The following is a 27,563-nucleotide window of genomic DNA, read 5'->3' on the forward strand; positions in this document are numbered from 1 at the left end:
GTCTCATCGTTGGAGGCTCAGCAACTGCAAGGACTAAATTTTTTTCAGATAGTTGCATGCTCTCTCCAAAATAATGGCACGCTCTCTTCGAAATAACCGGTACGAGGGGCCCAGTTTCACTGCATGCTGGGCTCTTCTGGTTTGGTAGGCACTGGACATAGGCCTAACAGGCGTGGTTAGCCCTCTGATTCTGTCTGGCTAGGATGCTAACGTGCAAGGATTCGAATATTCAACCACTAATGGTCAGTCAACAATCCTTTCAATTTGATGGTAGCGGCCAAAAAAGAACATATTATTTATGAGAAATTTATAACCAATGAGTGAATTGACTCGAATCATACGCAAAATGGGGTTTGAGGTACCAAAAGTGACTCAAATTTGATGGTAGGTAAACGAAATAGGTTTGGTGTGGCTCTGGGTTTTCAACAAGTAAAAAAGTTTTATCCATGTAAAAAACAACAATTTAATATTTTTAACAGTTAAAACGCAGTTTCAACTACTTAGCCATAAGTGTACTTAAGTCTAAGACCCGAACCGAAGGGACATAATGTGCTAACAAGCAGGTCTAATCAGGCCATTTTGCACTCTTAACCTTGTTATTAAACTGGGATACCTGAAGGATAGCTAGTCCTTCTTTATTAGGAGGACCACTGCGACTAGCTGTCCTTAATGCTTTGGGTTTCTGCTCTCTAACACCTAAGAGCAAAACAAAGAAAAATGGAAGTAAGAACACGAACGATTTACCACTTTATAACCGCAACCACTAGATTTTCTTCCAAAATGGAAGTCGGTTCTGAACCCTATTTAAAAAGTAGTTGAAACATCTCAAAAAATCAATCCATATATACAGTTAGTTGTTTTGCAGTTTAATAGCACTTGAATGTGCTTTACAAGTTAGAAAATTGTCTGGAGTTCATGGGCTCCTTGACGGCACGTACACGTTTCATCCTTGCAATCCACACCTAGCTCATCCACCCTGGCTTGGACCCATGGTTACAAAACATTGGTCCCTCTTGTGACGTGCAACACAAAACTATCATACAGTTGTGTTCCACACCAAATGAATTTGACATTAATTCTCCTCCTCCATGCTGTTACAGTACTACATGTGCACCTTAATGAGTTTGAGGTACAAATCCGTAAAGTCCTTTGGATTCTTCATTTTCTGGGGCTTAGCTGTCATATATGGGGGTAGGGGTGAGCAAAAAAACCGAGAAACCGAGTAAACCGAAAAAAAAAACAACCAAAAAAACCGAACCGAAAAAAAAACCGAGTAAACCGATTATTTTTTTTGTTAAAATTTTCGGTTCGGTTCGGTTCGGTTTCGGTTTACGAAACCGGAAACCGGCAAAACCCCAACCGAACCGAACCGGTTCGGTTTAAGGGGTACTATAAATACGAAAAAAAAAAACACTTTCTCATTTCTAAAACCTAATTAACCCTAGATTCTCTCCTCTCCAGCGACTCCTTGCAGCCGCTCCCTCAATCCTCACAGCCGCACCTCACAATCCACACTCTCACTCACTCTGTAACAAAATCAAGTAAATCCATCTTCGATTCTTCATCCATATCCCTCTCTGGCTCTCTCATACCATCTTCATCTTCAAAACAAACAACCTAGCCAGTCAGCCACATCCCTCTCCCACACGGCCACGAGTCGCACGACACACACCACTCCAGAGTCCAAATCTAGCAAACCAGTCCCTCCCTCTTTCACATCCAAACTTGAATCGCGTCCCAACTCACACCAGGTATGATTTTTTTTTCTGTCAATCTCTGTTTTTTTTTTTTTTTTTTTTACATATGCTTTGTGATTCTGTGTATTTTTTGGTATATCGTTACAAAAAAATCAATGTTTGAGCATTCTGTGTATTTTTTGTTGATTTTTATAACTATGCCATTTTTCCTATTATTTTTTCAAATTGTGCTACCTTGTCATTTGTTCTTGCTGTGTGACGAAAAAAACAAACTCTGTGTTTGAAGGGAAAACATGATCAACCTGTGGGCTGGTTTGAGACCATAAAGTCTGTTCTGTTGCTGCCTCAAGTTGCCTTTCACACCCGAAATTAAATCGTGTCCTAACTCGCACAGGTATGATTTCTTTTTTCTGTCAATCTCTGTTTTTATTTTTTTCCTTTTTTTTTAGTTTCTTGGTTCTTTTAGTTTGTTTTTGTATTTTGTTTCCCTGTTCTTTGTCAATCATTTTAGGTTATTTGTTGATGCAGTGTGTTACTCTGTTTTATGTATATTTATTATTTTTTTCTTCTTCAAAATTAGGGTGTATTAGTATCTGGGAGTTGCATAATGTTTTTCTTTTGTTGCTGTTTCCTGATTGTTTGTTGATTTCTCATCATATGTCTCTTCACAGTATTGAAATTGCTATTGGATTTTTCTGGTTGCCATCTTTGTTATTTTTTAAGGTAGATGCTATTTTCTTCATGCTGTTGTTTACGGTTCAAGTTCTGGAAAAGCATTGTGTGATTTCCTCTTTCATTTTGATGTTGGTTGGAAGGAAAAGATATAGATGTTGTGAAATTGGTTATGTTTGGCAGCATGTTTCATTATGCACAGACATTGTTAGGATTGTCTTCAAAACTGGTTTCTATGACTAAGAATCTGTTGCTTTTATAATATATGATGCAAATTTGTTCTTATTGCATCTTGAAATAGACTGTTAATCAGAATTTCAAGGACAATTTGATGGTTGGCAGATGGCAGTGAACTTAGGATTGGTTGGCAGTGAACTTAAGCTTGGCAGATGTTTTGGCTTATATTACTTTCCATTTTGTTTTTTTTTTTGTTTGCCTGACATTTAAGTTTTTATTAGTTTGATAATTTCTTTGAATTTTAGTACATTTAAGTCTATTATAAATTATAAAATTGGTTGCATCATGGATCAATTTCAACTGATATTAGAAGTTTGATAAATGATCTTGAAACCTACGAAAACCTTGAGTCAGGTAAATGTTTTTTAATAAACTTGCACCTATTATTTTGTAATTTATTAATTAAATTTTTTGCAATCATCTAACATGTCTACTTTTTTATTTTGTAGAATTTGGTGGAAAGTTACATTTAGTAACGGATGATAATTAGTTCAAAAGTTACTTTGATGGTAAAAAACTACTTTTTATTTTTACATATTCTAATTTATTTTATCATGTTATAATTTTAGATCTTGATTTTCAGGTTTTGATGTCAATGATATTACGGAATCAAAGTGCAATGTTCTTGTCATCTTGATGTGCTTTTTGATTGGGATGATGTGCACAATGAAGATTTATATTTTTTGCATGAAGTGTTTTATTTTTTATGGTAATGTTATTTGTTGTTTTTTTAAGCCCTTTTGAAGGCAATGCTTTGTAATTTTAATTTTAATTTGGTGTGTGTGTTATTTAAACTTTGATGCATGAGGAGTCCAAACTCCAAAACACAAATATTAGAAAGACTTGCAACATATTAAACACAATATTAGCACTAATAATTTAATATAAATAAATATTTAGTGACAAAAAATATTAAATATATTATAGAATTTTGTAACAAAATTAGATAATATTTACATTAATTACAAGCCTATTAGAAAGCTCATCAGAAAACCCATTAAAAAGCCCAAAAAAGCCCAAAAAATCATAATACAGGTTTTCCGGTTTTTCTGTTAAAAAAACCGAACCGAACCGAACCGAAACCGGTCGGTTCAAACCGGTTTCGGTTCGGTTTCGGTTTGAATTTTTAAGTTTTTTAAATTTTGATTTTGGTTAGTTTTTTAGTTAAAAACCGAACCGAACCGGTTTTGCTCACCCCTATATGGGGGCCAAAGCAAAATTCCTTTTCTTCTTGATTTTACACATACTTTCATATGTTAGGTTTGAAAGCTGCATCAATCTCGTCTGTGTCTTCAAAATTGTTAATACATTGGACTCTATGATCATATGTGGTGGCTAAGGCCTTCCCAGGATGGCAATATCTCCATGTATATTGCTGTTATTGCTATGGTTTTGTTACCATTGTAGCCTGTATGGTCCATGGCAACCTTTTCTTTGTCCTCAGCATGTTTATTACTGTCGATATAGTTTCTTGGATCGATCCTTTTCAGCTTCTAACCCACGCCCTATACTCCTCACGGTTTTTTTCTATTTAATCTCGAAACAAAAAACAGGATACAAATGTGGGGTCAACTGATAGTATGCACAGATGGGGCTTTCATTGGCAAATGCTTCACCACCCTTTATTTCGTATATGGTAAGAAATGCCCTTCCACGAAAGATCCAAATGGGACAGTTTGAAAATGTTTGGTAAGCTACATGGCTAAAGCAGTTGGGAGGGACTTGGGTCAAAGTCCTTACAACGTTGTCTTTACAAGAGGTATTGAAGGCAAAAGTAACATGGCCTTCATGTGCTTAGCTTATAATAGACGGTCATTTTCTACCCAGGAAATTGCCTTCGTCTAGCCATCAATAGTCACTGCTTTTCAGAGAATTATAGAGGACCCACTTTTCTGTTTTTATCTCCCTTTCACCAGCTAATCTCATTCGCAGAACATGGGGGTAGCTTCCTTTGAAGACCGTGTGAGTACCCTCATGGCCCAGTTCTTGTTTCAGCTCTCCTTCAAATCCTCAATCAGGCATCATAGGCAACCTTCAATCGGTTGCGTAAATAGCACAGATCTACACCAGTTATAGTCAAGTCATACCATTATAAGACTTTCATAATTAGACTCATGATTTATCAAATCGACCGTTTGATGCAAGTTATTGACCAAGGACTAATTAAAGCAGCAAGATTCATGGATCTTCCACTCAGTTTTTCTGTTCTTTGAATTGCTTATAGCTATAACCTGTGTAATCTATTGGGGACATTTTCTCAAGAAGCCCGTGAAGGACGACAAGAAAGTGTTAAAAATGTTTACACGTTCAGGTATTTGCTTATAAAGTCAAGGGTGTTTGGGATATAATAATTGTTTTTTTAAATAATTTAAAATAATTTTTTTAATTTTTTTTTATATCACCAAATCAAAATAATAATAAAATATATAAATAAATAAATAAATTTAATTTTAACATGTCAGAATCTCAAATGAGTATCGATAGACATAAACCATACAAGCATGCATGTATTGCCGTAAGGAAGTGAGGTACTGTCATTGTACTAGTAGTTATTATCATGATGATTATTATTAACTTAACTACAAACTAAACGAGGAGTGAGGTACTGTCACTGTACTAGTTGTTATCATGATGATTATTAACTATAAACTAAAATAAGAGTAATTTTTATTGTATCCCATCTCATATATTATTATTAATTTAAATATTATTTTGTTTTTTTAATTAATATTTTTTTAAATTCATTATTTTTTTTATTGAGTTATCCCCTTAATTAGTCATGAATTTGGTGAATTGACTCGGGTTACTTTTTATATTTTTTTAATTGATTTTTTTTAGTCTCATCTTTTTAATATTAGACTGATTGAAGATTAAAATTTATAATTTGTTTTAATTCGTTTTTCTTGGGATTATTTTGGTCTTATGATCAAGGTCGTGAATTTAATAGGTTAATTCGGATCTTTTTATAGGTCCTTTGTTACTCAATTTTTTTTTAATTTCAAATCGATTAAAAATTAGGCTTCATAATTTATTTTAATTTGCTTTTTATGAAGTTATCATAGTCTCATAACCCAGGTATTAGATTTGATATGTTAACTCGAGTTGACCCAAATCAATCCAATATATTGTTATTTTAATATTAAAAAAATATCATCTTAAATATTTTTTTTATCAAATTATATTCTTACATGTTGTGTGAATTAACCCATAAAATTAACTAAGTTATATTAAATCAACCCTTACATAATTTAATTTTTTTTACTATAAAAACATTATCAACACAAAACCATTCCTTTTCATTCAAGATCTTACCCACAGCGTAGTCTGACCCGGAATGTAATAAAGGTCAATCATCTAGTAAAAAACAAAATACAGAAAGAGAAAGAGAAAGAGGACAAGGCAGGACAGTAGCCGTATGAAACATTAAAAAGGGAGCTAATTTCGTAGAATGGCAAGTTTTCTGGGCCTTAGAACATGGGGGGAATAAGGTATTCTGCATTATAGCCAGGCTAGGAGTTAGGACAATGCACTCCTGTTTCTCTCTCATTTATTTTCCCTATTTATGGCTGACCAAGACCATTTACGTTCTTATTTTGTGGTGCTGGCTAGTACTAGTTGGAGAACCATCACAGGCCATTTCCAATAATTTCTTCAAGGCAATAAACGTGTTATAATTACATAAATATTTTCTGATCAGTTATTATCTCAAAATAGAAAAAACAAAGATAGTTGAGATTTATATTTTGAAATCATAAAAATTTATCCTAAAAATATTACAAAAATATGTTTCTTTTTTTCCATTTCTTTAACTAAGTACAATTTTTACTGACAGGTACCCATCTGCTATATATTGACAGGAGTTCTCAGGAAGTTAAAAACTAAACCTATCAGAACTATTATTTCACTGGGAAGGAAAAGCTTTCCACGCCCTCAAATTCTCACACGCTTTAGATTTTTCTTCACTTTTCATGCTTTAAATACTGTATAAATGTGTGGATTCAACATGTATGTGTGAGATGAATAAGGTATATGAACTATTAAATATCTATTAAAACTGATATATATTAGCTAAGCAAAAGGATTGATTAATGATAATTGATCAACCATATTTATGGCGCTGGATTCCGTAAAAAGTGGTGTTAGAATTACAATATTGGTGGGAATCGTTGACAGATTAATGGGGCCGTGCTGCCTCCCTTCTCCAAGAATACGAAGGATTCTTCAATTTTTACAGAGCACCCCTAGCAGCAAGGGAATGAGAGGATCATCTTCCGTGGTCTTGTCTTGGCTTGAGCCTGTTGCTGCTAGCCCTCATCAAGTTAAAGCATCCGATTTTTATTTTCTTAATGCTAAATAAAGGTAGATGAACATCAAGAATTTTTGATAAAATCAGCACTACTCCTCCCTCCAAGAGCAAAGGAAAGAGCTGATCAACAGGAGTGACATGGATTAATAGAGCATCGAAGTGTGTAGCTGCCGTGTCACTATTAGTTTGATGGAGTGCATTCACCTAAAGAAATTGTTGAAAGCAGTCAAATTATTTCTCAAATACATGTATGAATTTCCTAAACTATAGTTATATAAGGAGAGTAAATGCACGGCATGCTTAATTTGCTATGGCAAAACCCTTCAAGGCAAGTCGTACCAGATGCACATGCATGTGAATAACTGCTCTTTATCTGTCACTCAATCCACAGAATCACAAGCCTAGCAGTTAAGATGAGCGAAACCCTCAGCAGTCAGCACAGCTATTATTGATCACTGAATCATGAACAACGTAGAAATGAGAGAAGGGTAAAAATTCTCCTCTTCTTTTTTACAGTATTTCGTAAGTGATGAAGATATAGAATTACAAGTGTCAGGTCAATTAACCTTGTTTATATATAGAGAAGAGGCCCCATTTTGATCATTAATTACATATAAAGACTCGAGCCCAGATCACCTTAAATCTTAAGCCAAGTCTTGGCTATTCCTGTAGAACCTTGGCTGGATTTTCCATCTGAATTACCACAGGAATGTCATATGAACTGCACTTAGAATTGATCACACGTTGCTCTTTTTTCTAAGATACTATGCTCTTAGTCCTGGTGAAAGAGTGAAAGAGAAGCGAAGTCAAAGTTACTAGTGATGTGAGAATTTCAAAGATCAAACATAAGAAATTGAAGAATGTGTCCAACCACTCGTAAGAGGGAACACTGAAAAATCTGTATCTTAGAAACTTGAAGAAAAATAATGTATAATTAATATTCCACACAGAAAAGTTAAACAGCTAGCATGAAAACAGTTAAATGTGAAGGGAAATTATATGGATCAAGGTTATGGCATGCTTGGATTTGGATTATGAGGTAGCGGATCGAGTTAATAGATTTACCCGGATTTATTTCAAAACAACGTAGTTTAAATAAACATTTTAAATAGACTGATATAACATCATTTTAAATAAAAATTAAAAAATATATATTAAAATCAGTCCATTGAATTATGCTCAAGTTTGATCAAGATCGCGGGTTTACATATTGTGATTGTCCGGGGTTGACGGCATCATTTCCCAACATAATTCAGAAATAAACAAATCCAAGTCAAGTTCTGCGTCGATGATCACTTGATTAGTCGACCTTCTGCATGCACTGGATAGGTTTGATAACGGTGATCTCGATCAATAAAATTGCTTTTGACGAGAAAAGTGATAGTCCTATTACAGGAATGTTTTCACTGTTTCACTTTTGACTTGAAGATCAATGTCTGCCCAAAAAAACCAAGTAAATAAAGAGGAAGCATAGGAAACTGCAGGGGTGCTTCCATGAACTTGCAATTGAAGGTACAACTAAAAAAAAAGTTATGAATTCACATGTTTCTCTGGGTACATTTTACTATAGACAAGAATAATGAATTTACCTTCTTATCTTTTTTTAAAAAAAAATTAGGCTTAACGTAAAGTTGTCTTTGCAATGAGAGCATTTTGATATTTTTAAATTGACCGGAGCATGATTGATATTTTCCCTTTAAATTACATAGTAAACTGTTATAAGTACCCTTAAAATTAATACATTATTGTGTTTTATTGAGAGGTAGATTTATATTTTTAATTATAAAATGTACACTAAAATAACTAATTTATCCTTATATACAAAAATACTTTGACTGCCAAAGAGTTCATCTTATCATTTTTATTTGCACAGTAAAAAAATCCTCATTGCCCTTAGGAGTTTAATTTTTTATGCCTTAGATTTGAGGGTGTTTTTATTATTGCACTATTGGTTTTTTTTTTGTTATTAGAAAAAGTAAGGGTTAGTTTTGTTTTTTAATTAACTAAATATATTTTTAAAAAATAATTCGTTAACGTGTGTTAGGCACGCTTCAGCTATTCCATTTTTGAAGGGCGCATGCAGCTGATTTCAACAACCATAAATATCATTTTGGAGCGTTTTTAGATTCCTCTCGGTGTCTCCTCCATATAACAGTGGCGTATGCAGAAGAAGGAGCTCCGATATGGCTTTGATAACAATTTCTTTTTTTCTTCTTCTTTCTTTCCTCTTTCTCCCTTAATTTTTGCATCCTACCCTACAATTTTTAAATCAATCCCCTGGCTTCTCTTTATTTTTTATTTAAATCTTAATTGTTTGGTTGATATTTGTTTTATTTCAAATAACTTATGAAAATCAAAATTTGTTTTAATTTTATCCTCATTTGATTTTTTTTCTTCTCTTTGATTGATATTTATTTTATTTTAAATAACTTATGAAAATAAAAACTTGTTTCAATTTCATCCTCATTTGATTTTTTTAGTTTTTCAGATTTGATTTTTATTTTTTTAATTGTTATTTATGTCACTTGAGATAATTTTATAATTTATTTATTTTTGATGATTTTACCCTCAATCATTTTTTTCTATTAGATTCTTTTGATCTTTTTTTTAAATATAACACACACACACACGCATATATATATATATATATATATATATATATATATATATAAAAAAAGAAAGAGGGAGAGGGCCCGTGATGTCCCTAGGAACGACAACAAGGTGGTGTAAACCCAATGGGCTAAACACCCAGCATGTCCTTAAGGTCAGACAGACCCAAAAAACACCCCTGGTTTGTCCTTTGCCCCCACGACCCCACATGACACTACTCCTCTCTCTGCCTCTCAAGTCTCACGATATATACCCCCCCAATCCCTTCGACCTTTTCACGCTTTACCTTAAAATCTCTTACTTACCACAACCCCAAAAAGCTCTCTTCTCTCTCAAACTTCACTCTCCGAAAAATGGCTATCAGGAAATCAAACAAATTGCCTCAAACAGCAGTTATCAAGCAGATCCTCAAGAGGTGCTCAAGCTTAGGAAAGAAACAAGGTTATCATGACCAAGAAGGCCTTCCTTTGGATGTCCCGAAAGGCCACTTTGTAGTATATGTTGGTGAAAACAGAAGCAGATACATTGTGCCTATCTCTATCTTAAGTAGACCCGAGTTTCAAACTTTGCTTCAACAAGCAGAAGAAGAATTTGGGTTTGATCATGACATGGGCCTCACTATTCCTTGTGAAGAAGTTGTTTTTCAGTCCATTCTGGTCAGATATTGAGCTTGGAGGAAGCTGCATCAGTGCTAGGCTATATTGTTTGTTTGGAGAAAATTAAGGCATGGTAGTTAGAGATGAAGCTGCTTCACTGCTTCTCTTCCTCAATTTTCTCTTATAAAATTTTAATTTTTTCCCCTCTTAATTTGACGGCGACTCTGACTGGTCAAAACCCCCGTGAAATATCACCAAGTTTAGATTTGTAAATCTCGAAGCTTGAAGTTTTCCTCACAGTGGTGTTTGAAATTTAGCCAACCACTAAAATTGTACCCTGTGAGAGAACTAATTAATGCAAGGAATACAATAGGGTTGCTCCCCTTTTTACTCTGTCCCTCTCTTTCTCTCATGCAGGAGCTTGTACAGACACAGCATCGCACTTTTCACTTGATTTTAGGGTTTTGTCTTTGGCAGTTGGGGCTGCAATATTATCCCTGGGTTTGATCTTCCCAGCTTGGCCGTTAAAACTGTTAAAGATGGTGCCTAACAGACACCTAAGAAGAATATTTTGTCAGAAATATATTAGCAAAAATAAGTAAATAAATAAAACCCATGTCGCAGCACCACTCTCATTTCCTTTCCATGGGGTATTTTCTTCCATTAAGTAAGAAAATAGCAAAAAACACAACCAAATTAATGTTATAATGTCTCTGTGATCTAAATTCAACAACTGAGTAGTTTTTTTTTTTTTTTTTGAGAAAACAGCTGGGTATTAATTAATTCTTCTCTTATATAACTTTATAACAATATTTTAGCAATTGCTTCACCAATTTTTATGGATTGTGGATATTTTTCACAAAGAATTTGATCAGAAAGTGAGTCCCTTTTGCTTTAGGTACATTTCAAGTACTCTGGATGCCAGTACCGCAGTAGCACTAAAAAAAATCAATCGATAAAAACTATGATAAAAAGAGGAATTCATTAAAAATATAAAAAGTCTTTGTATCTTCTGGAATATTTTAAACCTATTCTGTCCTCTATGGGAATTTCCTTCTTCCTTTTCCTTGCCCAACCATTATTTAAGCTACGACCGCAATCAAAGGGCAAAGCGGGTGCTCGGGAGTTTAAAGCAGTTGTTTTTTAGTGGGTTTTTTTAAAATATATATTAAAATTTTATTTTTAACATTATTATATTGAAAATAATAAAAAAATTAATTGAAAGTAAATAAAAAAATTAATCTTTTTAAAAAATATTTTTAAAATACAAAACCAAAACAGAATCTGAAATCAGGGAGAATTTTGCTTGTTCGAGGAAAATCTTTTTTTTTAATCCAGAAAACAAAACATAAGACTTTCATCAATCACATCCACCATAGCCCACGTGGTAGGGGCCACTGCTAAAATCTGGTATAATCTTCGAGACTGTTTGTCATTGCTGTCAAACACTGTTTTTAAAAGATTTTTTTTTAATTTTGAATTAATATATTTTGAATTATTTTAATTTATTAATATTAAAATTAAAAATTTTGATATTTTAATATATTTTTTATAAAAAAATATTTTTAAAATCAACTCTTTACCGCACTGTACAAGCATCTCTTATCAACTTATTATAATCACAGTGATTAAGTGGTGGCCCACCAAAGCAAGGGCTCATATTGCACGCTCCAAAACAGTGACTCAGGGTTACTTTTATTACAGTGATCCCAGAGATGTCCTTCTACTTTCCATATTTTCATTTTCTCATGGTCATAGTTATTCTCATCTATTATCTATTAAGTACAAAATTTAAATATTTGTACTCATAAAAATAAATTAAAGAAAAATAATTTTCCAAACCTAGCTAATAAAATTATATATATATATATATATATATATTACAAACAGGATTGTTCATACATAAATATAACATCTTTTAAGAAATCAAGTAATGAAACTCAATCTAATTTTATAGGAAAAATGCATGATTCACGACTCAAATGTAATCAATAATAACTTTATTTTTACGTGTAAAAATTAGTTCAAAATATCATTTACATTAAAGAAATGCCTTGGTGAGTTGATATATAATATTTTTAATTGAAAAAAATGGGCATGATATTTGTTAGGGTAGTCCCATCTCACTGTTTGCGGTCCATAACCCCATATCTAGCCCTTGAGAGCCGCACTGAACGGACACGCTCTAAAAACTTTCATGGACTCCATAAATTCTCGAGCCGAGCCAGATGGTTAATCCAGTGAAAGGTGAGAACTGCACATCGTTAGAATAGAAGATAAGAGTGCCCCAGCAGCTAGTCTCAGGCACATTAGTTAAGGTGCAATTACATGATGAGGTGCCCTCTTTTCAGAGGATAGCCGACACAGTGGAGACCATGCAGATTGCAGGCTAGCGGGTACCTCTCGCGCCTTTATTTTACAATGAAGTTATTTTGTGCACGATTTTCAAAATGTATTTATAATATTAGTCTATAGATCTTTAAAAAGTCATTAATTTTTTTAAACATTAATCTTAGATTTAAACAAAAAAAAATAAAAAATATATAAATCACATTTGATTAGTTAATTAGAGGTAGGTAGATGAGTAGAATATATAAAACATGGTCATGGGACCCTCTTCCTACATGTTGTTAACCTAACTAAATAGCTAGGTTTGAAGATAACATAAGCAAGGAAATATTAAAATCTTATTCACTGAATGAGGTGCCCTTATTTTACTTTTAATAATCAATTTATTGAATTTAAGGCTGTGTCATTTTACACTGCTACGATCGTGTTTGAGAGTATTTTTCAAAGTATTTTTTACTTAGAAATATATTAAAATAATTTTTTTAAAATTATTTTTAACATCAGCACATCAAAATGATCTAAAAATATCAAAAAATATTAATTTAAAGTAAAAAAATATTAAAAAAATTCAAATTTTTTTAAAAAACGTTTTTAAAATAAAAAAAAAACAATACCTATTTACCATAACGTGACGTTTTACAGGAATGTTTTTGGATGGTTTCATGTTTTCAATATTCGGTCCATTTTATTGAATGCCTATCCAATTGTGGCTTCATTGTATATCACCATCGTCTTGAAATATGGCATGTCACGTTCATAGAATAGAGAAAGCTATCTTATAGTCTAATACGTGGTAGAAAAACCTGAGACGCTGTAAAAGAAATTCCTGGATTGAAAAGGCTTGTACATACGTTAAAAGTCTATAGGGTGTGTCTGCTGCTGCCATGTGTAATGCATTTTAAAAATATTTTTAACTTAAAAATATATTGAATAGTTTTTTATTTTTATTTTTTATATCAATATAATATACTCATCGAAGAACATTAAAAAAATATCAACTTTCAAGTGAAATATTTTTTTTAAAAAAAAACAAAAGTTACACTGTGCTCTCAAACACTAACTTATTCCCTCGTTAACAAGACCGAAATATACTAATCCGAGAGAGAAATCACGTAGTAGTATTTTTAAAGTAAGGGACCCCAAGCAGCAGTTGAAATGGAGACAACCTTCACATGTATAATAGCATTCTTGGCGATGATTTCATAATCTTTGAGTAAAATTACAGGCAGAGAAAAGGTTAGATTCAGTCGTAAATCAACGATCACTCAAGTTGGTGAGTTTGATTTTTTTTTCCTGGTTATTTATTCTTCTATGTCTTTTCAATGTCTCTTTCTTGTTAACCCATGTTTGCCCAATTAATTTATTGTTATTTCTTAATAAAAAAAACAGGTAACTGATCTTGGACTAAAATGTTTTTAATCAAATCTATTAAACCTCACTTCATACCCATTATTGAATTTAATAGGTTAATTCAATATTTTAATCAAAATGATATTAATTTAAAAAATTAAATAAAATTAAAATTAATTTTTAATTGAACCATGAGCTAACTTCGATCCTAGGTTATGTAGGTTTAAATGGGTCGATTACTACCTGATTTCTTTTTCTGAGCTTAACGTGCCCTCAGTCATCTTACTTCAAACGAGTCAACTTCTGCCTATTAATCTCTTGTAAACCTAGCCAGCCCACTTCACGGTCTACTGAAATGACAAGTTCAGCTTTCCCTAACCTTCCCAACCTCTCATGATTGAGGAGAATGGGGGGAAACAATAAAATCCAGGACCTTATTCTGTAGTTTTTTCTTTAAAAAATGCAAATGGTATACCTTGATGAATCCAATCGTAAAAAAGCAAGAAATGGAGATCGCTTTTTCGTGAAAAACAAACATAGATGCCCACATTAAAGAGATTGATATCTGCCTCAAGAAGTGGCCGTAATTGTACACAATAAAAGAGCCAAAATGAATTGACTTAAGAAATTATATAGTGATTAAGACATTAGTGGTCGAGAATTGAGAAGTTTGAGCTGCATACATGTGATTTTAGACTACCTTTCGAAATAATATAAACTAATGATATAAAAGTTTGAAGAATTGGATTATGCTAATGATAACGATTCGTGTGGTTGTATCGAATCGAGTGGTTACAATGTCACATTGTGCTTATCTTCGCTAGCTAGCTTGGCAGTAATGAAAAGGTAAGTAATTTTGCAAAGGTACATCAATTTGTCCCCTCGTAGCTATGCCCCTCCTCCGATGATAAAACAAACTTCACAATTCATTTAAGACTTTTAATTATGAAATGTTATATAAAACTACTAGGGTTTTTAAATCCTAAAGTTAATTATAGCTTTACACTATGGTAGAAAAAATTCTAATATTTTTTGAAAAGTCTGAAATTCAATGTTAAGATGAAAAACAATAATGCATCAATTGTTTACAAAACTAACATAATAAAAAGAATCCAAAGCTAAATAGTAAAAGTAGTTAAAATCCAAAATTTATTAGAAAAATAATCCAAAGACAATAGATAATTTATTGTATTAATGGCGGCCGCTTGCAACTGGAAAGAAATTTTGGGAATTTGGTTCTCAATAGTTAAGTTGTTGTTAACGCTAAAACAATGGATTGAGATGTCGTCTTTGACTTGATTCTTTATCTTTGTTTTGTTGGATAAAAATTAGTAAATTTAATCTTCATACACAGAAATTAACCTTATTCATAGTGATGGAACTTGGAAGCATTCATATCCGGACAAATATAAATATAAAACGCCCAATGAATAAAGCTTAGATTTGATGTTTCTATTATATTGTAATTGAATTTGTTTTCAATCTTTTTTTTATTTAGTTTTTTTAAAAATTCATTGTTTTTCTTCTAATTATGGTTGTTTTATTAATAAATCAATCGATTATTTTAAAAAAAAATTAGAAATTTGAGGAATTTGATTCACACATAATCAATTATTATAAAAGGTATAATCGATCGATTATACCTTTTAATGCAATATCATCAATGAACCATGCCCTTTATATTTCTGGGTTTTTAAAATGTTGTTAATTGTAGTAAAATTAAGGTATGGTGTGGTTTAATTGTCGAATAACAATAAGCAAATGGACGAGTATCTTTTCCAAAAATTTTAAAAATTAATTGTCAGCATGGTTTTGAATTCTGATATTATTAAAGAGATGTAAATTCTGATGGTGGTAGGTTAATCGGGACCTTTCTTTTGAACTCGGCGTTCCTTATCTTGATTTCTCGCCTGCAGGAATTGCTGATCCTTTGCATCATGGTGCTATTTGGGTTGCTATTCCCGGTTTCTTCTCCATAATTCTTCTTTTTTAGTCTCTTAGCCCCTGCATCTATATGAAAAAAACCTCCCTTCTCTCTCTTTTTTCTTTTCATTTTTATTCGCTTTGCGAAGGTCGAAAGGCACACAGTAGCAGATGGGCAAAATTCAAGGGACAAACCATCAATGATATGGTTGAAAATGAAATGGGTATTTCGTGAATCAATCTAGCTGATCTATAAAATTTCACAGCTCGCCTTTGCGTCAAAAAGAAAGGCCTCAAATTTCATAGATTGTCCGTACATGTATCTTTCAAAGAGTCACACTCGCGCAAAAGGCGCTTGCTGCGAAGATTTTATCGACTCTGGTGCTCTTAGGCACCCAGAAAAGCCATCTGCCTCTCGAATCCCTGTGCCATTCTTCATCCACGAATACAGGGCTTCGAAACACAGAACAGAATGGCCAACCCTCGTATTTATGTAAATAACATAACATAAATGCCATCAGATTCATTTTTCTGACGGAACTAGGCTGGGCCCTCCAGATGAGTATCGGAATGTGTGAAGCTAGATAGCATCTCGCTTTCTCCCGCCTTTTTCGAGAAAGTCACCAAAAACTGTGCCCCTCCACCTCAACGTCTACCATATTTATCTCTTTTAGGTAAATCTCGGAGCTTTTATACTGTGCGAGCGACCTCGCAGAATTTCCTTCTCAAAGTATTGTTTTTTTTTGTGTACAACTCATGAAATACATGGTAGAAAACATGTATCCAGCAAGAAAGATGATAAACAAGTCGAGATATTAAATTCTACATTAATTTGAGGATTTAATACCATCTCTGCATGGATAATATTATTCATGCATGCCTTCTGTTCGATAATGTACCTGATGGGTGTAATTATCTGCCATCCCGTTACTCTCTTTCAATTTTTTGCTCCAACAAGTTGGTGTTGGACAAGGAGAGCCTTTCGTGCTCTGGGAGGTGAGCTGTGTTGTAGGGCAGGCATGTTGCCCCCTTCAACCACATACACCATCAGAAATTCTTGACTAACGGTGTGTAGCAACCTCCGGTCTTCAGTATTTATCAAGCAAGAAGAAATTACACTTTAGAACCAAAACCTGATAAAAAAATGTTCTATTATTTTCGTGACATCCCATTAATGAAAGGGGGGGTCAGTCTATCATCAGCAGGATTTGGAGTACATTTTTTACAATCAAAATCCTTCAAGGACTTGACCCAATAATTGCCCTAAGGGCGAAGTTAATTGTGACCGTCTAACATTCAAGATCATCATTGACCTACCTTTTGCGAATCAAAAATTAATAACATCTTTCAGTTCCATTCTTAAGAAAAATATCCAGATTAAGAAATTGATGTGTTTATAAAAAAAAACATTTTTTTACTGTCCTTTTAAGATTTGAATTATGAATAATAGACGAGAAATTAGCATACTATATTTTTTTTTAGAGATGATAAATTGAACGGAAAACATTATTAGCTCTCTTAACATATGTGTATTTATAAACGATTACAGACCAATAAAAATATTATTAGCTCTCTTTCCCCTAGGCAAACACACACACATAAATATTTAGAGAATAGTATAAGACACCGGTAATCCTTCTTAATTTCTTATTTTGGGTCAACATGGTTGCTTAGGAGACGCAACAAAGACATACGGGAAGATTACAGTTTTTTTTTTCTGTAGAAATAATTGTTGCTTATAGTTACTTGTACCACATCCATCTCATTTAGCTTGAAGAAAATGCTTTCATGAGGCATGTATTAAAACGGGATCAACATGTCCAGTGGATGGATATATGTATAGAGCTAGATGAGATACCAATTTGCCAACCAGACACAGTTTTCTAAGGATATATGATGAGTTTGGTTGTTGAAAACCTCGTAAAGATTATGGTTTTTCTAAGGTTATTATGGATTGGAAGATTTAGAAACTTGTTTCTGGAAAATCAGAATATCTGCAAAACAAGTTCTCTAAAAAACTAAGGACTCTTCCATGAGTAAGTTAATTTAAATAGAAGATACAAACTTTATGTGTTTATATGCAAAGAATATTAAGATATGAACAAGAATATAGCCCTGTTTGGTTTTTGCATTTTAAAAATATTTTAAAAAAAGATTAAATTTTATTTATTTTTTTCTTTGCTTCAAATTAATATTTTTTTGGTGTTTTTAGATCATTTTGATGCGTTGATATCAATTATGAATTTTTAAAAATAAAAAAAATATTATTTTGATACATTTCTAAGTAAAAAATATTTTGAAAAACAACTATATTTCTAAATAAATTCTTAAAAAATATACTTTGACATAGTCTCACGTCGATATATCCATATAAGAGTAAGTTGACTAATGTACTTGCCATCGAAGATTTTAGACTAATAAGAGACAAAGGTATAACAAAACATTACAAAAGTTGTTTTAATTCTGAGTTTTGTGGACACATGATCAATGAGTGTGCTTTTATTTGTTGCACATATATTTTATCCTCGTGATCGGTAGCGAGTAGACTATATCAAAATATTATTTGTTGCACATATATTGCATCCGAGTATAATTACCGGATAATAGCAGCCATATCCAAGGTTTGATTCATCCATTAGATTTCGATGAGTCTTCTATTCGAAAATTTTATTATCTATGGCCATGTGTACACCCCAAATCTAATTTGATATTAATGGATGCTTTAGAGCTATTAAATCATCAAGGCAGTGGAAAAATATCGATGCCCCCCATTTCTAAAAAGTACCATAATACGTCTAGAAACAAATAAAAAACTGGATTAATACTAGTTTTATTTAGATCTTAGATATTCAAGTAAACTTTACAGCCTTGACTCCTATGAGCCTAATTTCAAACGTTAGTACATGAGCGAGCGTGTTGGAAGGTCATAAACCCAGGGCTTATGAACACAGATTCTCGACTTCAGTATGGCTTAAAAAGTCTAAAAGAGTGTGCGTCTGCTGCATTTCTCTTCAAGAGTGAGCAAATTGTCTTTGAAGTGCTCAGACAAGACAAGCAAACTTCACCAAATATAAGCAGCCAGGTTGAAAATCTTCTCCCTTAAAAATATCGATCGAAATAATTCTCCCTCGAAATACTAATTTTTTTTTAAAAAAAAAAAGACATTTTGCTTGTTCTGTCATGGAATGCAGGATAATCAATTGGGCATGCATGGACCTTTCTCGTCAATTAAAATAATTCAGGGCATCGTTGGAAAATAGACGAATACCGAATGACCATTAGAGTACACGAGGATCTAAGCAACAAAGGGATTGAAGGGACTTATGAGTTGAAAATTCCCAATTTACTCAATGGGCTAAGATAATCTTCGGGCTGTCTAGCAGTCGGCCCTCTGATATCCTCACCACGACTCTAAGAACAACCAGAAAGGGCCATGTAACTAAATGTCCACTAGCACACCATTTTCCATCGGGACGAAGAGGCAATGCCTCGAGCTCTTCAATGGTAGAAATTTTACATCCTATAGCTTTATTGGTGGAAACGTTCCGAGTTTTGGATATTTGCTACGTACTTTAACATGATCATTTAAAAGTCCACAGCCACATAATATAAGAAAAATGGAAAATCTCCCTCTGAAACAAAAAATAAATGTGTGGAAAACTTAAAAATTCATATTGCTAAAGACGGGTTCATGTTAGCCGAGTAATCGAGCATCACCTCGAGGATGAGTATTCAACAGGCCTGTGTACTGCAAGGCCCATTTATTCATTTAGGCATATCCACCATGTCAAACTGCCACAACAATTACATTTCAATGTGGTTGTGGTCGGTATCTTTAAGGATATGAAGTGTCGTGTATGAATTTGTTCTAATTGGATTGTCTGGAAGTTCTAGTAAACATGTTCATGGAACAAGTTTAAGCTCAACGAAAAAAAAATCTTTTTCTCCATTTTCCTAGAACATTGTACATGTCTTGTTCTATAACGGGCTATTCTACATGTCTTGTTCTATAACGGGCTAGGTCATGTAACAAGTTAAGGTTAGCCCACAAAGATTTTTTTTCCCTAGTTATTTTTAGATTTCCTTCATTTATTTTCCTTCCCAATATAAATAGATTTTTTTCTTTTATTTTTCGTTTCCCTAGTTATTTTAAAATTCTCTTTCTTTTTCAATATAAACCGTGTGATGTTCGATCGAAAAAGTTACAGATGCTTCAATAAAGCTCCACAAACCATGTGATGTTCGATCGACAAAGTTACAGAAGGCAAATGCTATAAAGAAAGTAGTAGTGATAGATGTGGATACCATATACAGTCATTAGTTACAAAAAAATTACCCAGTGTTCAAAGCATCATTCACAATATGAAACCTAAACAAACTCAGGGTCTCGAGTTTGAATACTCCACAAGTGATTCTAACACCAGTTATGGTCGATGACTCCATATTTGGTGATTCAGCTTATTACTACATTGATCTTTATCGACCATAACATTATTATGCCCGCGGGCTGCAAGCCTAGTAACCATGTCCATTCTTCCCTTTCGAGGAAAAGAACCTGCTAAACCCTCGAGGGTGTTTCTCTGGCGTGGGGGTAGAAGATGAAGATGAGGAGGTTGATTTTGTAGGCCTGTGTTTTGGATGCTTTAAGCCAACCGGTGATCTCAAGAGGTTTGACTCTGTATCAGATGGATAGCATGGATGGTTGTATGAATCCGATGGAGATTCACTACCTGCTTTGAGGAAATTAACAGAAGCACCTGTGTCCATCTCAGCTTGATCAGAATCCTGCAAGTTAATGCCACTTATAGTAGGTTCGTCTTTGGCAATCCCATCGCCACTTTGACTCCTCTCACTGTAAGGAGATCCCATGATCTCTGTTTGCGGACGCAAATATTTTAACTGCTTGCCAAGAAGAAATATAGTCTCCTGGCACTCTGCTAGCTTTTCTGCGGCAGCTGTTATTTCTTTCTCCTGAAACAATAGTTTTAATTTAGCTCTTTACACTGATCAATGATGGCTTGCATTCTATAAAAAAGATCATTTTACTTTTAGAGATCGACGTCAACTTTCATAGAGTGCTCATAATATTGGTCTGTTCTAGTGAGGTCCAAAGATGGGCTTGCAATATGGAGTGATATACAATGTTGTTGTACATTACTGTATTATAAACATGTTTGGAGCACTAGATTAATTTTTCAGAAAGCATCTGTGGGCAAAGCCTTTCATTCCTGACGTTTATATCTCTTATAATTTTCCTCTAATTGCTAATAACATGAGAAACAAATTTAGTCCGAACGAAAGACAATTTAAGGAATGATGAAGAGGACAGATGCCCAACCTGTTTGCTCTTGAGGTCAATGCCATCCGCTGACGAGCTCTCTTTCCTAAAAATAAGATAAAATATTCATTTTAGAGAAAACTTCAAATCCAGAGATGAAGCATCAGGAAATTCCCCAAGATAATTCAAAAAATATGAAATAGTCTGGTGAACACATGGACCATAGCATATAAGTTTGCACAAGATAGATGGTAAGTAAAAGAAAAGGATCGAAGCTTACGTTTGCAGTTGCTCTTCTAGTTCTTTGCATCTGGTCAAGGCATCCTGATGACTCGTCTTTTCTTCTTGAAGCTCACTTTCCAAAGTTTCTGTTTTCACCCGCAGAAGGTTTACCTCAGTTTCCAACTCCTGTGCACGTGTTTCAAGCGACCTATATGACTCTGCCATACATTTGAGCTGTGTCTCAGCCAAGCTGTTAGACTTTTGTGCAGAAACCAGTTGTGATTTAACTTCAGCTAGAAGCTGCTCGGTTTCATGTAATTGAGATTTTGTCATTTCAAGATTTTCAGTACATCTAGCTAGATCCATGGCCATTGTGTCCTTCTCTGATTTCAATTCTTCAAACTCTTCCAATGAGACCTTGCACGATGTGGTATTTGATCCATAGCCAGGTACCAAATTTCCATAATCAGGCACCTCCGGGTTAGAGGTCGGACTGGAAATGTTGGCACAACCATTCTGAAATGTTTCTCCCGGTGAATCATTTTGAATGACCTTGTTCTCTGGTAAAGCAACCTTATCTATGCAATCAGGACTATTGATTTCCGCCTCATTGCATTTATATCCTAGGACATTGAATCGGAGCCCACTGGCTACTGCTAATACACGAGAAAGGTCAAACATGAAATCAATCAGGCTTCTGTCACTGCATAAAACTTTCTTGAATGTAATTGAGAACTCCTCAATTTTTTGGCTCAGACCAATGCTATCGCAAGAAGTGTCATGAACTGCCATTGCTTCTTTTCCCAGCAATAGTACGAAGTCATGAATCTGAGAAATGGCAGCCAACAACTCCTCGCTTACTGTGTGCATAGTGTGTGTGGCTGCCTTATTCTCTTGCAACAATGTGATTTCCTTCTCTCCCATTATAACAGCATCTTCAGGACAAGTTTGCCTGTCGCACGTTGCATCGGAATGGTGTACTTCCTTGGAACCACAGCTTGCTGCGGTTTCTGCATCATGCACAACCTGCTTAATTTCTTCCAAAATTTTATCCACATCAACCTCCTTCGACACAGACTCAAGTAACATAGAGATTCTAGACTGGAGTTTCCCAAATGACAACAGATCAGCATCAGATCCTGAGTTTATGGCTGAAGAATCCTTATTGCAAGACACGTGATTCGCCAGTGGATCCAAATCACGCTTCTCTTCAGACAGTGCATCTTCTTTTTGCAAGGAGACCTCAGCCAAAGCATCAGTGTTTGCAGTTTCAGAAGCCTTATTGTTTGGAGAACTTGAAATGGTAGTGGCACTATCTGCATTTAAACAAGCCAACTTCTCCATCTCCAAGAAGTCATCCATAAGTTCAAGGTGCTTTGCATTTTCAGCCTTATTTGACTTCTCACTGTGATTGTCCTTCTTGAAATGGGAAACATCGGAGACTGATGTCGTTGCCCAAGAGTCAGCACAACTTTGGGTATCATCATTTCCATCTTCAGACACAGAGGTTAAGCTAGGTGGGTTACTGATATTTTGACTAGAGTAACCTTCAGCAGGAACCTGAGTGATAGATTTTGGGGAGCTTTTCTGATGATTGTTGAGTTGAAATTGAGCTTCTAAACTTTGAAGCTTGCTTGCTGTCTTAGCACACAGATTCCTTGAAGCCTGCAGTTCACTGTTACGCTTTGCCAAAGCTTCTTTCAACATCTTTGTTTCCTCCTCCACTGCAAATAAACGCTCTGTGAGAAACTCATTCTCTTTGTTGAATTTCTGTACATTGTCCAGTGAAAATTCAGGCACTGAGGACAAATGAGGACTTGGAGGCTTAACAGGAGACCTCCTCAGTCGAGAGTCTCCATAATCCCGACCCAAACTCTCAACCTCTAGCTTCATCTGGGCAAGTGCAGCAGGACCTGGCAATTTCTTCCGAACAAGACCGCGTAATCTTTGGCACTCTGCTTCCAGCTTAGCTATTTTTTTGACACCCTCTGTATGCTGCTTGTTAGCTGCTTCAGCAGATCTCATGATCATATTCTTTTCTTCATTACGAATCTCCAGCTCTTTAGAAGTTACATGGAGTTCATATTTAAGTGAATTTATTTCCCTTTCACATGACTCAATATTGCTCTTCAAAAGCTCAATGTCAGCCTCAGCTTGCGACCTTTCTTCACTTATTTTGATTAGCATATTAGAACGCTCTTGCAATGACCTTGAAAGTGCAGCATTTTCAGCAGCAGACCTAAGGAGCTCTTGATCCAAGTTACCAATCTTTGCTTCAAAATCCATCTTAATTTTGTCTAATTGCTTTTTCTTGTTGAGTACAACATCCTGCACTTTCTGTTCATGTTCTTCTTTTAGATTTCTTATCTGCCGCATGCACTCTTTGAGAGCACCATCCAAATGTGATGCCCGATCTTCAGCAGTGAGCTTTGAGAGTGTAACTGTTTCTAGATGATTTTTCAATGCCAAAGCTTCAGCCTCAGCCTTTTCCCAACCTGCATTAAAAGGTATCCAAATTCAATACAATTCATTCCAAACTAAATTTCAGGTGTCGTATCACAAGACCAGTGTCCTACCCGAGACAGCTTCTTCAGCAACTTTAGCATGTTGTTTCACCAGGTTTTCCTTGGTAGTCATCTCTGAATGGGCTGCAGACAGCTTTTCATTCAAGTCCATGATCTGATCCTCTAGTGTTTCAACCTGTTCCCCATATGTCTTCACTTGATCCTCTAAACCAGTCAGGTGGGTATATGATTCCACAGAAATTTGAACGTAGTTGGGTTTTTTATAGCTATCCTGTTCTCATAGAAAGAATACCAGAAAAGGAATTAACAAGAGAAACCAATAACTTCCCAAAGGAGCTGAGACTATATGATACTCCACCAGGAGCCACTAATTCATCCTTGGTCTTTTTCATATAATAAATCTGAAACGGTCAAGAAACTAAAATGGCATGTAGCAAATTAGAGAAGGAAGTTCCTTTTCAAGAAAGCCTGCAGTTTATTTTCTGATATGCATCAATTATGTAAAAATTTGCAGCACACAAATTCACTCATTAGCGAGGACAAAGTTACAGAGAAATTCATGGGAATGCTTCAATTGTCTAGCATGCAATGTCTTCAGCCATCCAAATAAAGAAGGATGCTAGAGATAAGACATCAAAATAAAGCAACCAGTAACGGAAGAAAATGGAGACAGAATTATCAAACAGAGCAAAAACAAAACTTATATCAGTGAATATACCTTCTCTCCCTGTGATCCACCGGAGTCTTCTGCGGGAGCCGCTTTCTCAGTCTTGTCGGATGATTTTTTCTTCCAAGGCCAACTCCGGCGATCCATATCAGGCTGGTAATTTGAGGTGTAAATATGAGTTAAAATGATAGAAATCAGTCAGAAAATATATAATGCAATAACCAAACATATTAAAACAACTACTTCCAATCTATCGGAACAACTTATAGACAGAACATAACACATAATCTTCATCTACTCTAAAAAAAAAAAAAACGAATTCCATTTCAATATTTTAGCATGCAAGTCTCGAGAAAATAACAATCATCCTGCATTTTAAAAATTAAAAACATGATTAATAATTGAACCAGGTTTTTGCGGCACCCTTGTTTTAATGGTGATGCAAATCCTAGGAATAATAGCATTTTCTCATTAAATTTCCCTTTTAAAATCCCCCATTAGCTCAGCAATCAAACCCAGTAAGACAGAAACATCAGAGCTACGCAAACACAATGATTTTATTATTATCATGCCAATCATAACCTGCATCTTCATAACTTAATATCTTTTTTTCTAACCAAATCCGAAATTAATTTTAAAAAATCATCATCAATGACATGCATGCTCTGTCATTAAGCCCCATAATGCTTTCTTAATTATTAAAACCAAGATCTAATCACCGAGTTTGTAATTAATACCATATAAAGATCTCGGAAATTCAACAAAAAACATAATTAAAAATAATTAATAAAATTAATCACATTAAGAAGAACTAGGATGTTTTTATTTATACCAAATGGGATTAAAAATTTTATATATAAAAAAAAATCAATGTGAAACAGTAACAGTAACAGAAAGAGTGAGAGTAGAGTACTAAACTGAAAAAATCAAAACCAGAAAGTGAATTTACTGCCAAATGCCACCATTATCAAGCACTGACAGTCTGATACCAAAACAGATAGCAAGAAAAAATCCACAGATATTAAAAAAAAAAAAAAAAAAAAACCAGAAGTCACTTTAGCTACTGACTAAGAAAAGGCTAAAACCATAGGTTATATAATCAAAACAGGAAAACAAATATAAGCTTGAAGAAAGACTTAAATTGGAAGAAAACTTACAATAGGAACCCTTCACCGACAGATAGAGAAATGATAATCTCCACTTTGATAAAAAGGAATTAAAAAAGAAAAAATGGACCAAATAAAATCAAATGTTTTTTTTTTCCAAAAAGTAGAAATAAACATAACACATACGCACGCCAAACAAAACCCATTTCCATTTTCGTTTTTATTTTCCCACAGCCAAAGAAAAAAATAGCTCGCCTATACAGAGGGTAATGGGGATAGAAAAAACAAGGAAAGAACCTCACTCACCAGTCAACAGTAGAAATGTGGCGTCAGAGAGTAGAAGAAGTGTGAGATTGAGGTTAAGGAGAGAAATGGGATCTAAGAGGAATGAGAAATGAGAGGAGAGTTGTGACGATGACGGTGACGGTGGTGGTGGTGGTGTGGTGGTGGGAGAAAGAGAGTGAAAAATATTCTGGTTCGAGGTGTCACTTAAAAGGGAAGACGTTGCAAAATGCTCCAAAACAATCATGCTTTTTAAATTATTTTATTTTAAAAAATTAATGAAAGTGTTTTTTATTAAAAAAAAATGGTGCCTTGAAAGTTACGTGTGGTTCTTCTTGACGGATTTACCCCTGATGGAGTAAGAAATAGCGGTGGTATCCTGCCACCCTCGCTCTCTCTTTTCCAACAAAGTTCGTCCTGCAGTTTTGCCAGCTCTTATATATCAGGACTGAGCAGTTTTTTTTTGTTATATCTTAAATAGAGATTTCTTCGTTCTAAAAAAATATTTTATTTGATTTTTCATGTAGATAAAAAAAAGTTGAAATTTTATATATTATATTTTTTTTCATTAACACTTTTATAAAATAATATTTTTTTAATTATAGATTTATTTCCAAATTAGCCTTGATTAGCGACATTGTTGACGTCTTGACGAATATATGAAATAATGTTTTGAACATATAATTATTTTGGGATAAGTAAAAATAATAGTATTTGATTGGAAGAGAGGGAACGTGAAAAATCTATAACGCACATTATAAATACTGGTATTAATTTAATAAAAAAGAGAAAAAAAATCACATTCAGTTTTATTAAAAATTATAAAAATATTTTTACTTGCTTAAAAATAATTATTTTAATTATTTTCTTCCTGTTTATCTCTTTTATTTACGTTTATTTTTATCTTACTAAATAAATGTTGATAATTTCAACTTAAACACCGTGGTGTGTGCGTGAAACTTTATTCTTCATTTTTTATTTTTTATTTTTACAATTTTTTGTTTTCCATTTAATTCAACTAGAGATGAGCTGGATCCGATATGAGGAAAGTGTGAGGGTAATGTATTCCTGTGCTGTCTTTGTGTGTGTGTTACGACTTTGGACCACCGTCACAGCTCATGATCTTTGAAAGTGTAGTGGCCACACCATGTGTCGTGCTTTCATTTGATCATCCTCGGTCAATAAATCTGAGCCGCTCGTCACTAATTACACCTTTAATCTCTTGATTACATTACTAAGACAAGAAGAGATTGTTGTGTTACAGGTGGTATTGTAATTTAGCCTGTCTAGGAAAGTTTAGTTGTAGGCTTTGAATTATGGAGATTTTAGGGGATAATTGCCTAGGTATGCTCCATTGTTTTAAAGGGACATGCGTAATTAATCTCTAGATGAGCTGCCTAATCTGTAGGATAATCACTAAATCTGCCTAATCTTTTGACCACTCTGCCTTGAAACATTATTTAAAAAATTAGGTTGAACCAGTGACTCAGTTAAACAGAGTCTCCCTTGCTCAAAACTTGATCATCAACTTATTAATTCTTTTTTATTCTGAACAGTGCTGTTTTGAAAAATAAAACCCATCTAAATTGACCTTCTCAACATGTAATTACCTAGAATCAAGCTCCATTGAGATTTTAAAACAATGCCTCCGAGCTAACATTTGATGAACTGGACTGACCCCTGCCGTTGCCTGGTTTGAATGGCCAGTGAAGATGGAGTATTTATTTTATTTTATCTTATCTT

The 27,563-nt window shown here is 34.1% G+C and overlaps 2 protein-coding genes across 3 annotated transcripts; one reads left to right on the top strand and one right to left on the bottom strand.

The window, feature by feature from the left end:
• The first annotated feature begins 9,789 nt into the window (after positions 1 to 9,789).
• LOC7490659 (protein SMALL AUXIN UP-REGULATED RNA 51) lies at positions 9,790 to 10,511 on the top strand. The gene has a single exon (XM_002300681.4). The coding sequence runs from the start codon at positions 9,876 to 9,878 to the stop codon at positions 10,188 to 10,190; it is 315 nt and encodes a 104-aa protein (XP_002300717.1). The 5' UTR covers positions 9,790 to 9,875; the 3' UTR covers positions 10,191 to 10,511.
• A 9,503-nt stretch (positions 10,512 to 20,014) lies between these two features.
• Positions 20,015 to 26,041, bottom strand: LOC7479689 (filament-like plant protein 4). 2 transcript variants are annotated; one of them, XM_052450361.1, is made up of 6 exons: positions 25,845 to 26,041; positions 24,484 to 24,585; positions 23,817 to 24,036; positions 21,299 to 23,735; positions 21,079 to 21,124; positions 20,015 to 20,711 (listed from the first exon to the last, which is right to left on the bottom strand). In XM_052450361.1, the coding sequence occupies exons 2-6, from the start codon at positions 24,577 to 24,579 to the stop codon at positions 20,256 to 20,258; spliced, it is 3,255 nt and encodes a 1,084-aa protein (XP_052306321.1). In that variant the 5' UTR covers positions 24,580 to 24,585; positions 25,845 to 26,041; the 3' UTR covers positions 20,015 to 20,255. The 2 variants fall into 2 exon arrangements, with proteins under 2 accessions (XP_052306321.1, XP_052306322.1); XM_052450362.1 differs by lacking the exon at positions 25,845 to 26,041 and adding an exon at positions 25,351 to 25,502.
• Between the last annotated feature and the right edge of the window lie 1,522 nt (positions 26,042 to 27,563).

This window comes from Populus trichocarpa, chromosome 2, assembly GCF_000002775.5.
Source record: "Populus trichocarpa isolate Nisqually-1 chromosome 2, P.trichocarpa_v4.1, whole genome shotgun sequence".
NCBI classification, from domain to species: domain Eukaryota; kingdom Viridiplantae; phylum Streptophyta; class Magnoliopsida; order Malpighiales; family Salicaceae; genus Populus; species Populus trichocarpa.

Coding starts and splice junctions, on each gene's coding strand:
- LOC7490659 (XM_002300681.4), top strand. CDS start 9,876: ATGGCTATCAGGAAATCAAACAAATTGCCTCAAACAGCAGTTATCAAG.
- LOC7479689 (XM_052450361.1), bottom strand. CDS start 24,579: ATGGATCGCCGGAGTTGGCCTTGGAAGAAAAAATCATCCGACAAGACT. Junction 21,125..21,298: donor CTAGAAGAGCAACTGCAAAC/GTAAGCTTCGAT, acceptor TCTTATTTTTAG/GAAAGAGAGCTCGTCAGCGG. Junction 20,712..21,078: donor TTGACCTCAAGAGCAAACAG/GTTGGGCATCTG, acceptor CTATTGTTTCAG/GAGAAAGAAATAACAGCTGC.